The sequence below is a fragment of the Humulus lupulus genome, chromosome 9 (genome assembly GCF_963169125.1).
Source record: "Humulus lupulus chromosome 9, drHumLupu1.1, whole genome shotgun sequence".
NCBI lineage: Eukaryota > Viridiplantae > Streptophyta > Magnoliopsida > Rosales > Cannabaceae > Humulus > Humulus lupulus.
The window spans coordinates 183,731,977-183,745,400 of record NC_084801.1 but is presented as its reverse complement, the minus strand read 5'-3'; the positions used below and the strand labels follow the sequence as shown (position 1 = coordinate 183,745,400).

The 13,424-nt window shown below is 27.8% G+C and overlaps 1 protein-coding gene across 1 annotated transcript; it reads left to right on the top strand.

The window, feature by feature from the left end:
• The first annotated feature begins 10,777 nt into the window (after positions 1-10,777).
• LOC133801538 (protein yippee-like At5g53940) lies at positions 10,778-13,067 on the top strand. The gene is made up of 5 exons (XM_062239774.1): positions 10,778-10,968; positions 11,930-11,973; positions 12,355-12,463; positions 12,634-12,689; positions 12,781-13,067. Exons 1-5 carry the CDS (start codon positions 10,873-10,875, stop codon positions 12,857-12,859), a joined length of 384 nt encoding a protein of 127 aa, XP_062095758.1. The 5' UTR covers positions 10,778-10,872; the 3' UTR covers positions 12,860-13,067.
• Positions 13,068-13,424: the final 357 nt, after the last annotated feature.

Below are 13,424 nucleotides of genomic sequence, written 5' to 3'. Positions count from 1 at the left end.
TTATTAAAGGTTTGAATAATGTGTTTTAATAAAAAGAAATTTGTGAAAATGACTCCTTATATATTTTTGTATGTGTTTTGTTTTATTAAAGGTTTGAATAATGTGTTTTAATAAAAAGAAATTTGTGAAAATGACTCCTTGTTTTAATTGGTTTTGTTTTTTGGTTTATTTTTTGTAAAATAGTAATTGTTTGAATTTTTCGACTACTTGTCTAAATTATGATAGACTATTTTGTAAATAATTATTAAAATTAGTCTAAAGTGTAAGATGATTTAAAAATTAAGTCATTTAAATTAGTTTTTAAATTATGTATTTTGTAAAATCATTCAAATAAACTTAGAAATCTAATTTTGATCTAATTTTTTTTTAATAAAAATCACAAATAATTAACCGAGCTATCAACTCATAATAAAAATACAACCATTCTGTTTAACAATTACGATATTATACTCAATTCTTTGTATACAAAAATTAAATTTAAAATTCTATTTAAATTAATAATTTATCAAAATAGATAATACAAACAAAATAAAACACAAGATGACAAAAAAAAAAAACTTAATTTTTATTATATATTTTTTGTTGTTTGCGTGAATTGGAATATAAACTTACTCCTCCAATTAAACCAAAATAAATAGTAAAAAAGAAACGAAAACAAGGGGAGGTTCACCTCACACGTCTTCCACTATTGTATTTTGTATTGATTTTTATTATTTATTTTTTAATAGTGAAGGTTGGCTGAAATTGCATTTTACTTTACGTTATAAAGTATTCTATATTCTCTAAACATTAATAATTAAACATATAATTTAACTTTACTTTTGGAGCGAAACAAGCAACACAATACTTAGAATTGCTAAAATGTAGGCACGAAGAAATGGCTGTCCCTGGGAATATGTGTGGAGCGTAATAATGGGGCCACGAAATGAAAGCAGAAGGGTAAATATGGAAAATGGAAAATAAGTTTAAAAATTAAATAAATAAATAAATAAAAATGGTGTATAGTACGGCGCAGAGAAAGGAACTGAAGAAAGAGTGAGCGGTGACGTGTCGGATAGGGACAGACAGTTGCGCCGGCGGGTCGGCGTGTTTGTGAAAAAGCTGTTTATATAGATGTGTGTGTGTGTGGGGTCCACTCTTTTCAACGTATCTCACACACACACACACGGAGAGCGGAGAAAAAGTGCCTCGTGACGCGCCACGTTTCGAGCCCAAAGTCGAAGAAAATGAAAGAAGAAACCCCACCAATAGTAGGGCCATATTTACATACTTATAAAAGCAACCGCCACAGTTTTTTTTATTTCTTTTTTTAGAAAATAATATTGGAAATTTACCTATCACCGGGCTACTTTTGTATTACGTGAATATTGTAGATATTTTGAGGATTTTGTAAATTTTTAGAAGATTTTATATAATTTACTGTTGTGAAAATTAGTATAAGAGTAATTGTTGCACGCGTGATTAAATTTTTTTTTTTTTTATGAACGTGGAAAATAACATGTTAGAACATAGTAAACTTTTCAGAATTTCTAGAAAATTTGCAGATACTCTAAATAACTACAATATACACGGTTATTAAAAAAAAATCGCGCTGAAAACTATCCTCGGGTCGAAATGCAACCGCGTCAATTTTTTCTATTTCTTTTTGTAGAAAATAATATTGGAAATTTCTCACTTTTGGCTCTTTTGTATTCTCAACCCGAGAATAGTTTTTTGTCAATTTTTTAATGACCGTGTATAATGTAGTTATTTAGAATATCATAATTTATAGTGTCGAAAACTAGTATAAAAATATGTTGTTGCACACATAATTAATTTTTTTATACACGTGAAAAACAAAATATTTGAACCTAATTTTCAGCACCTTGAATTATTTATAACTTTTAGAAAATTCAGATAATACTCTATATAACTATAATATACACAATTCACCGGCAGAAAAAAAAAATCGACTCAATTTTTTATTTTTATTTTTATAAAATAAAAAATAATAACATTAATAATAATAAAAATATATATTTTTAATTTAGAATTATTATAATAATGATATAGTCCCATTAAAAGTAGTGTTGATATTGGGGGTATTATTATTATTATTATTATTATTATTATTATAATTGTGTAATATTGGTGTTAGGTGTGGGCGGCTGCCATCTTTTTTCTTTGAGTGGCGACTTTGTTGCCTCTAGAGGTGACACCTCTCCCACTGTCTTCCTCTACACTCCGGCGCTTTTTTTTTTTTTTTTTAATTTTATTTTATTGTTCTAGATGGGTTTAAAATTTATGTTATAGTGTATAAATTAATTTTTAGACGTTAATAATATTAAATTTTTATTCATAGTTGTATTTAAATATTAAAGTAATTTTTTTGTCCTACTAATACTATATTTTTGTTAATAAATATACTCAAGTATTAATTTTTTTTTTTTTGGACGTAATTAAAAGTTACTGTGTAATTATTAGAATAATAGTTATATTTTATTTTAAAATATAAAGTGTGTTTTAGATGTTAAGTGGTATTTGTGTATGAATTATTAATATTATGTTATATAATAAAATATAATATACTTGATATTAAAAAATAATAGTGATATTGAATTTTTTTTTTTTTTTTAGATTATAAAAAATATATTTTTTAATTGATACTTAAATTCGTAGTTTGTTGCCAAATTTAAAATTTGGATATTACAAGTTGTGTGTTTCTAATAATGTGTAAATTTGAAATTATTTGTTGTATAATTAAATAGTGTAACTTTAGGGAGAATGTATAAAATAAATAAATAATAAACCGCGTTAGATTTTATTTTTTATTTAAAATTAACTGATGTTGATTATGATAAAAAAAAGTATTAACTGATGTTGATTATGATTAAAAAAAAGTATATATGGACTGATTGATTGAACTTCTCTAAATGTAATGAAAGCTCAATATTATTTTAAACATTTTTCTTACATGAAATTCAAATGTTTTATTATTTTTTTATTTTTTGTTTTTATATATAGAAAAAGATGCCCTATTATTTAGTAGCAAGAGTCTGATACAACAAGAAAAAGTAACTTCCAAACTTATTAGTAATTTCCCCAATTAGGGTTCATTTTTCTCTACCACAATAAGAAATGATGGAGGCCAATATATTTTGCTTGACAATCACAAATGGTCATATCCAAAGTGTATTGGAATACAACTATCTTATGATTAGGCATATTGGGTTAGAAACCAAGAGAAGATTTCTGAAAATTTTATAACTTGACTATCTAGAAGCACGTCTATAAATAGTTTGGATATCTTTAAGAGCACTACAACTGCTAAGAGTAATTTTTTGTTTTTGTTTTAAAAATAGTGTTATCGGCAAAGAAAAGATAAGAGACTATCAGATAGATACAACATGACTTTGAAACTCACTATTGATTATCCGAACTTCTATTATTATTATTTAAATTTTCAAACTAAGGTGTCGATTGAAATAATTAACAATCACCATGAAAAAATATTTTACAATGTATTACAAAGACTAGTTGGTCGAAGATGATTCATAGAGCAAGCATTTTTGACCTTGGGTGTGCGAGTAATAAAAAATGTTGATCACGATTTCGGCCAACAATTATAGAAAGCAAAAGTGACAATTAGTTATAGAAAAATAAAGAGGTTTTAGTATGGTTCAGGTGTTAATAAACCCTAAGTCTATAAGTTGACATTATTATTGTTGTTTTAGCTCTTAGAATCTGAGGGTTATAGCCATTGGGTTTTCTGCAAAGTCGTGTAAGAATACAACTTGGTAAAGTTTCGATATTCTAAAAAGATCTGTGTATATAATACATCGTAGTTCTCTTATTAATTGGAAAGCCATTACAATTAAAAAAAATTCAAATTAAGGATAGTTATTAGTCAATTTGTTACATGTCAATTATAATAAATACATTTTAATTTCAACCAAGAAGGACGTGAGTTTCACTTGTATGACTCAAATTAGAAAGAAGACTAAAGAGGATAGAAAGTACAAATTGGAGAAAGGAGTTCTTCTAACTAACAAAAAACATTACTTAGTCAAAGAGCATGCAAAAATGTTCTCGAAAAATTAGACAAAAAAAAAAATTACATTGGAAAAATTTATACCCAAATAATTTTGATAGACTAAAGTATTGTTCAAAGCCAAAAACAAGTAAAAATAATCATAAAAATAGAAAAAAGAAAAATAAACTACATCAAGCGAAAGAATAAGTCTTTGAGCACATAAAAGTCTAACTGCTATCACAAAAGATTCAGCTTGAAAAGCGTATAAGACTCCTAAAAAATAAGTAATTCTCTTGACAGGCCGATAAAACCTATAACACAAACCAAACAAAGATAAATAACTTTGGTAAAGTTAAAAAAAAAAATTGGAATATAGAATGTCCAACTAGAGAAGCTTCCCTTTGAATTGCCTCTAAATAAAATTTTAAAAATATAGTTAAAATAAAAATGATTTTGGAGTTTAGGGACATCTAATAAGGGGCTACCTTTTGAATAATGCCAAGATCTCAAAGAAGTACACCTAAATAAGTAGAGCTCTTGCAGAATATGGGACCCAATTATATAAGGTGGAATTCCAAGCTTTTAGGATAATGTCGATATAGTCTTCATCATCCAATCCAATCAAAGTGCCTCAAATTGAAATCTAGATTTTATCCTTGTAGTGATCCACATGCTTAAAAAAAAAATTATAAGAATTTTTCAATGGTATTCAAATTATAAATTTTTATCATTTATAAGTTTTAGAAAATATTAAATATTATTTAAAATATTTAATTGATCACTTTATTATATGTTAACACAAAAAAAAAATGTTAACAAAACTTGAGATGAATTTAAACATCAGATTAAACTATAAGCATTAGATATAAGAGTAAGAGAAATACAAAATTAAGTGATGAAAGATTGGTTTTTCAAGACCATATAAATGATGAAGAACTTGTACAAGAAAAATAGAGCAAAATAGCTTTGTATTCTCTTATCTTTATGCCTTTCTATAATGTTGTGAACCCTTTTTTGAGGGTGTTGTAAATTCTTTCCATATGATTTTCTAAAGGTAAATATAATTATTAATGTGGAAGTTAGTTTAGTTAGATAGTAACTTGCCACTTAACCTTTCCAATTTGAACATTTTACAGTTTATACCCTTTGCTTACTTGTATATAAGACTACTTCTTTTTACTCTCACATGTTGACACATTCCATTTTATTCTTTCAATTGTAAATTCTTCTTTTACTAGATTTTGTGTTCATTCTTCAAGAACCAAAATCCTTTGCTTGTAAGGAGTTTTTGATTTCTATATTTTGTAACCGAGACTTTGTTATTAAGCTAAGTGGCTAACAAAGACTGCAAACCTAATAGGTTGTTCCCCCGTGGAATAAACAAGAGATAATTTTGATTGAACGATATAATTTTGTAAGTTGTGTTTAGTTTGCTATTGTTTTATCATTTCTCATTTCGATTTCGATGTTTGTGATCAGATCTTAGTTAGTTATTTGTTATTATTTTGTTCGTTACATAGAAATATACAAAAGACAAACATACTATTATTTTTCTCACGATTTGATCCTATAGATCCCATTCTCACAAAGGTTGTTGTTGTTCTCACGATACACAAATATAAAGAAAATTTACTATTTTTATTATAATATAACATTAATTTTAGTTAAGGAGATTTTAACTTTTACTATGATTAATTGATCTCATGAGCTTGTTTGTCGTTTATTTTAACTTCATACGTACATGGTTTTTGTTAAAAAGAAAAAGAATAAACTTCATACATGGAATTAATATTAACAACTCATTTTTAAAAAATAAATAAATAAAATAACGAAACACGTTATTTAATGTTCAATGTTTTAATCAAACGTGGTTAATTGTACCAAAATTTGTGAAGAATAATGGGTAATACATAATAATCTTATAAAAATGAAATTGAAATGAAATGTGATTGACTTTAAGAATTTTTTCGCCATTTAAAAAGAAATTTGTATCCAAGAGTGGAATAAAATATATATAAAAAAAAATTGGTGGGAGAATTATTAATTTCAGATACATGTATATAATATTTGGCCTGGAATAATTCATGAACGTTATTATCATGTCAGTCTCTGAAAATTTAAATATTATAGAATATATAATTGAACATTATCAAAGGAATTAAATATAGATATGTATGTGTATGCATGTATATACAATACAAATATGGTTATTTAAATAAAGATTATAATAATATATATAATTTTTTTCTTTTCAATTTGGGATCAATATATATATTTTTTTTAAAAAAACAATATACAAAGATATATGGAAGAAAAAGTTAAGGGGTCATAGCCACCCTTAGTCTCTTTAGCTCGCTCATATATTTTTTACCAATCAATCACCATTATTATAAAACTAATGTATGTATATAAATATATAGGAAAAATAGTCGTTCGGTCTCTGTGTTTTTCTCGAATACGTGATTGGTTTTTGTATTTTATTAAATAACAATTTGGATCTTGTATTTTACAAAATGAATCAAAACGGTATCATAAACCTGATTTTGGTAAAAATATTTTCTAATATAATATTTTATTATCAGCTCCTCGACCACCTTCTGTGTTTTCTGAACCCACTGCATCGCTAAATACCCAATAATTAATCTTATAATTGAAAATATTTTGACCAAAATAGAATTTATGGTACTATTTTGATCAATTTTGTAAAACACAGAATCTAAATTGTTATTTAACAAAACAAAAGTCTAATTGCATATTCAGAAAAAATATAGGAGCCAAAATTATATTTTCTCATATATATTAGGTAGAAGCAACGTTCAATGCATGTTTGCTTAGTTTTAAAATTTAAAACATTGTCTATAATTTTAATAAAAATCAGTTCATTGTTTTAAAATATATAGAATAAAATGAATTATAATTCTATAGTATATATAAATATTTATATTAATAATCTTTACATATATAACACATAAACACAACGTTGACATAAATATATATATTTATATGGTAACATCACATATATATAAAATATAATAATATTTAAAAAGAAATTAATAATAGAAATAAAATAAGAATAGAAAAATCCATATTATAAAAAGTAATATACATGCATCAACTATATTTAATTTCTAATTTATTTCACAATGTCCTTTTGTGAATTTGATAAAGAAAAATAACTCCAATCACTTGATAAAAAAATAAATTATCACACAAATTTATAAGATAAAAAAAATGATATGTATGCCTTTATTATTTTTAAATAAATATGATTTAATTAATTACATTATCATAAAATATCTTTAAAATATCATATTTTAATTAATTAATTAATTTTGTTTAAGTTTATATTTATTATAGTTTTTTAATTTGGCAATGACAACAAAATATTATATATAATATGTTTAAAATAAAATCAAATTTAAGTTTAATTAAATTTTATTTAAGTTGTAAATTATATAATTTTATTATTTTTAAATAATTATTATTGTGAAATATCTAAAAAAGTATCATATTTTAATTTATTTAAATTTAAATCATGTTTACAATCTACCGTTAAATATAATAATATCGTAAGGAAGTGAATGTCGTCATTAGTAAAAAAAAAAAAACTTAAATGTAAACGTAAGGAAGTGTGTGATGGAATCCAATTATCGCACACCTATACAATTTTGACCACACATGTACTTAATATGTTGGCAGGTGTGGGTTAAGACGACACTAATGTAGACAATCAACTATAGGATGTAAATGGGGCGAGGCGGAGTAGGGAATGGCTCCCCTATCTTTAATTTGTCTTAGGGTCGAGGCTCGATTGGATACCCATTTAATAAAAATATATTTTTTCTGAAATTGATTGAATAAATTAAATAATTAATACTTTTTAATATAAACTAATTAAAAAAACAATTAATTTATAACATTAGGAAATACAAAGTGTAATGGTCTTGTCTATCCAGAATGTTACATTATCTTTAATTATGAACCATTAATATAGGATTGAATTGTATGTAATGATTAAATCGATGACGTTTTTTATCTTTAAAAATATTATGTAAATAAATATCTGTAATTGCAAGAATGCAGTCTCACAATTTTAGTGGAACAATATTGATATTTAATAAATTAATGTTATTATATTAAAGATTTAACGAATAATCTAAATTTATTAGAACTTGAAATTATAGGTCTATAGGTCCCTAAATTTTGAAAACCTGCAAACACAACATATAAACAATCCCAAACAGCCTAGAAAAAAATCAAACATATGTATCTTAGATTAGATGTACAAATTCAAAATGAAAAGTAGTGATTTTAATATTCCAATCAATTTCTAGGCCAAGAGAAGTGACCAATTTGTCACTAAAAGTCCCACTTATTTCATAAATATAATACTAGGGAAAATATCTATATTAGTAATCATAAAATTCTACGAAAATATTGATAAATTATTTGAAGCATTTTATCAAACAATTAGTATACATTAAGCACACCCTTAATCAAAATCAAATTATTATGCGTAATATAGATTTATAGACATCATTTAAACAAAAGAAAAAAAATATTTTAAGGAAAAATGTGGCGGTGAAGCTCATTGTTCTCTGTGGTGGTCGGAACATGGCCGAGAAGCCACAAAATTTCGTGACACCGACGACTTTTGGGTCTGATCTCCATGTGGGTTTTGTTCCCCATGGTGTGGTGAGTCCAACTGTGTAGCTAGATCCACAATCAGAGGTCACTAGACGTTGTGGAACTCCTTGGAACCCATGGCGACGACCGAGCTTTGTCTGACTGGTTGTTGCGGAGGACGGCGAGTGTGGAGAACAACTCGTGGGACTGGGGGTTTCGGATGCCTGTGCAGCACATGTCGTCGTCAGAGACCGGTACAGCGACCGTCGGGCTTGGCAGAGGTGAGGCACGAGAGAAAGAGAAAGCTTCAGGAAGAGAGAGATAGGGGTTTGGGGTTTGTTTTTTCTTTTTAATTTAATTTAATTAATTAATTTTAATTTTTAATTATTAATTAATAATTTTCTTAAGAAAATATTTATTTATTATTATTTTTTTAGGGCTTACTTTGAGTGTCCTCAATATTTTTTAAGACACTCAAAGTGTGCCCTTAAGAGTCCCCACTGACTCAAATTTCTTCATATTCTTTTGGGACCCATATTAATAATTAAGACTTGCACTGCGTGTCCTAAAAATTATTTTTTAAGAACTCTCACTGAGTATCCTTAAAAAGTGTTATAAAAGCTAATTTTTGTAGTTGTGTATATAAATCTTGAACAATATCTATGTCAAAATATTTTATTTTTCACAAATTGGTCGCTAGTTTTTATTTTTTTATTTTGACAAACTAGTCCCAACTTTAATTTTTTTTTGACAGCAATAGTCATCTACTATTAGTGAAGTGAATGACTAACACTCCCAGAAAATAATAGTTGGGACCAAGTTACTAAAAGATAAATACTCATTTGATATCTTTGTTTTATCGAAATTAAGACTTGATATTTAATACTCATTTAATATTTTATAATTTGAAATTGTACATATTTAGTACCCTAAACTCAAATTTGATCAATAAAATTTTAACAATATAACTTAACTGCACTCAATTATATATAGTTTCAAATTCAAATATAATTACTTAATTATATATAATTGATGATAATTTATTTATATTGATAAAAATTTATTAATTAAAAATGTTATAAAATATGTAAAATTTCAAATTATAAAATACACATAAACATTATTGAAAACATAACGAGACAATTTTTTTTTCTACCTCAAAACATAGACAATTGAGTATATTCATAAGAAATAATAATAATAAAGACTAATATTGGTACACTTTGGTAACACTTAAAAATTGGTATGTAAATGGGGCGGGTCTACCCCGCCCTGCCCCACTTCCGCCCCACCCCGGTTTAATCGGGGTGGGTCTGCCCCGTCTTATTTGCCCCATTTAATTTTTTTTTTTAAGAAACATTAAATTATAATTTTAGAATTTTTCCCAAGCATAAATATTATTTTTTATTGTAATCTTTATATTTTACACTTGGTATCAACTACACCATCAAATATTATATTTTGTTTTTTTATTTTAAAATTTACAAAATAAATACAAGAATAAGGATGAATTATATAAAACATATTTTTCAATATTTATAATTCTTTCTAGTCTATATAGAATTAAAAATATTCTAAACCACATATAAAATGTCAATTTTACGTACTATATATATAAGTAGCATAAGAGAATTGGGTTAGAGTATACAAAAAAAAAAAATCGAGGCGGCACCCCGCCCCAAATTCTGCCCCGTTTTGTCGAGGCAAAGATGCCCAGTCGGGTCGGGGCTCCGCCCCGCCTCACCGCCCCATTTCGCCATGTCTACTTAAAAAAAATAGTTTTTTATTTATTTAATAAAAAATTTGACAATTAAACATATAATGTGTTTGCTAACTTTATTTTTATTTATTATTTTTTTAAATTTTAATTAAAATTCATTAAATTTTGAAAATAAAAATTTTTCGCTTTCAAAATTATTTTTTACTTTTTTTTTTTCTTCTCTTCTTCAAATAAACACCTCATATTGTTAAATAAAAAATAAAAATAAAAGTTATAAAAGACATTTATTATATTTTGTTTTTAAATTACCAAACATTTTTTATTTTTTTAAAAATAAATAAACAAAATATAGAATTATTTTGTTGTGTTTAAAAAATTCAAAAACAAAAATTTTAAAAAAAACAGTCAATATGGGTGGAAGTGCCAGATTTAAGACAATTGTTAGTTAGGATTATCAGTTTCGGTTCGTTTAGATTTGTGCTGGTATAGAGAGAGTCATCAAAGGTAGGTCAACATGGGAAGAGTCTTCCTCGTTGAATTGGACGGCAGAGCTTACCGATGCCGATTCTGCGATTCCCCTCTTGCCCTCGCCGACGATGTTCTCTCCCGGGTATGTATATATATACATATATTTATATATCTCTCTCTCTCTCTTTCTCTGGTTCTTTTTTCTGTTACGGAAACTCATCGAATTCTTTTTCTTTGACCTCTGAATTCTGATTGCTTTTAGTTTTTTCCTTTTTTTTTTTGTTGGTCTGTGATTCAGCCTGGGGTTTCAAACTGATTTTTGTCTATTGCCTTCTTCACTGTATCAAAAACCTAAAAATTAGGGATTTTGTTCACCCTAGGGTTTGTTTTTGAACTGGGTTATCAGTAATTTGTGTAGACTGGGTTGAATTTGGGTGCCATGGTGACGGTAATTGAGATTGTGAAAAATTTACCCATTTAGCGTGTCATGAGTGGAGACATGCAATTGTGGCGAATTGCTTGGTTACCAAGAAATCTGAGTAGGAAATAGTCGAGCTTGATTAGAGAAGAGTGCTTAATCTTTTTGAGGTTTTGTTGTGACCCTCGAAACTTTTGGGGTATGGTTAAAGACAAGCCTGAATATTAAATTATGCAGTTGGATTAACTAATTAATTAGATTAGATTAGATTAGTGTTTTAAAAAGTGTCTTTATCTGTCATTGGGTATCAAGTGCATATAACGTAGTTCAACTTGAAACAGTGGAAATAAAGATAACTTAGTCTGCTGTCACTCACTGTAATAGTAACTTTTGCCCTAATATTGGTGGGAAGAATACAAAGTTATCTGGGCAGGAGCCAGAATCCTTTAAGTTTTACTTTGAGTAATCAGTCTTCACATGGTTTTGTAAGAAGACCCAAAATGGTGGCTAATGTGGTCTCCTAATCTTCTTTTTGGGACCTGGTTGTTGCTTTAGAATCTTATCATCAAAATATGGTGTTCTGCCACTCGAAGTTATCTGTACATGTATAGTTTTTGTTCTAACAATTGTATTGTATAGTATATGGTGATTTTACTCTAACTAGTTGACTTTATTTGTGCTTTAGACATTCAATTGCCGTAAAGGGAGAGCATATCTATTCAGCAACGTGTAAGCTCTCTTTGAAACTTGATTTGGGTGCAATTTATTATCAATTTCAGGCTTCCATTTAGGACTGAATAAATGAATTTCTTTTTCTGTTATGAATGATATCTTAGAAAATTTCTACTTTGAAACTTATGGATGAGTCAAAGAATCATCTAGCGCCTAAAATCACCAGCTTTAAAATACCAGTTCAGGAATGAACTTTCTGAGTTTTCAATTTTTTCTTATTCTTGTCTTTCCAAAATACTAAATCTTTCAACAAAGCATGTAGAATGATTGGTTTCTCATGAGTTTTGAGATGATAGTATTATATGTCAGTGCTCGATTAATACGACTAGGATTCAGTTTTCTTGTTTTGGTTCTGATCTAGTGGAATTTTCAATACAGGGTTAATGTTACGCTCGGGAATGAGGAGGAGAGATTGATGCTTTCTGGTTTGCATACTGTAGAAGATATCTTCTGCTGTTGTTGTGGTCAAATTCTTGGCTGGAAATATGTAAGTTTGCCTTGTCTTTCTACCTCAATCTTTACTTTTCATCTCTTGATTGCTGGACTAATAATTTCTCAAGTTGAAATGTGTTGTGGGATATGAACTGATCTTACATAACAAAATTCTCTTGGTGATTTACTACCGAAACTCGATTTATGTCGGTTGAATCTCAATAGGTTGTTGCACATGACAAGAACCAAAAGTACAAGGAAGGGAAATTCGTGCTTGAGAGGTGCTTGTGTTGTGGTTGGTTTACATTTCATGTCTCTTTTCTATGATGAGAATTGTAATTTTACAGTGCTTTTGCTTTGTCTGTGTATCAGATGGAGGATAGACGAGGATGTGGCCGACGAATTGGATCTTGATGCTCGTCCTGGTTCAAGCGATGCAGAAAATGTTTAGGAATATATTTTGCCTTTTCATAAAATAAATAAATGCTAGAAACCTGGCTGTAAGTTATATTTATATGAATCAAGAGTAGAACAAAGAGTATCTTATTTATTGTTACAAATAGTTATAATTTTAGAATATTAGTGATGCATAAGCCTCAAAAGAACCTGGATGAACATATGAATGTTGTATTAGATTAATGTTAGTATTATTATTTAAATTTCTTGTGTTTGGACTTTGGACTACTTGTGCTCCCTTCATAACATTTACAAGTACAATTTTCTTATACTATAATCGATACAACCCCAGGATGTGATGAGTCGACATCGAGGTGCCAAACGACTCCGTCGATAAGAGCTCTTGGGAGTCATCAGCCTGTTATCCCCGGCGTACCCTTGATCCGTTGAGCGAGAGCCCTTCCACACGAGACTCCCGGATCACTATGGTCGACTTTCGTCTCTGTTCGACCAGTCGGTCTTACAGTCAGGCAGGCTTATACCATTACGCTCACGAGCAGAATCTTAGCTTGAGCCTACCTTCGCACACCTCTGTTACTCTTTAGGAGGCATCCGCCCCC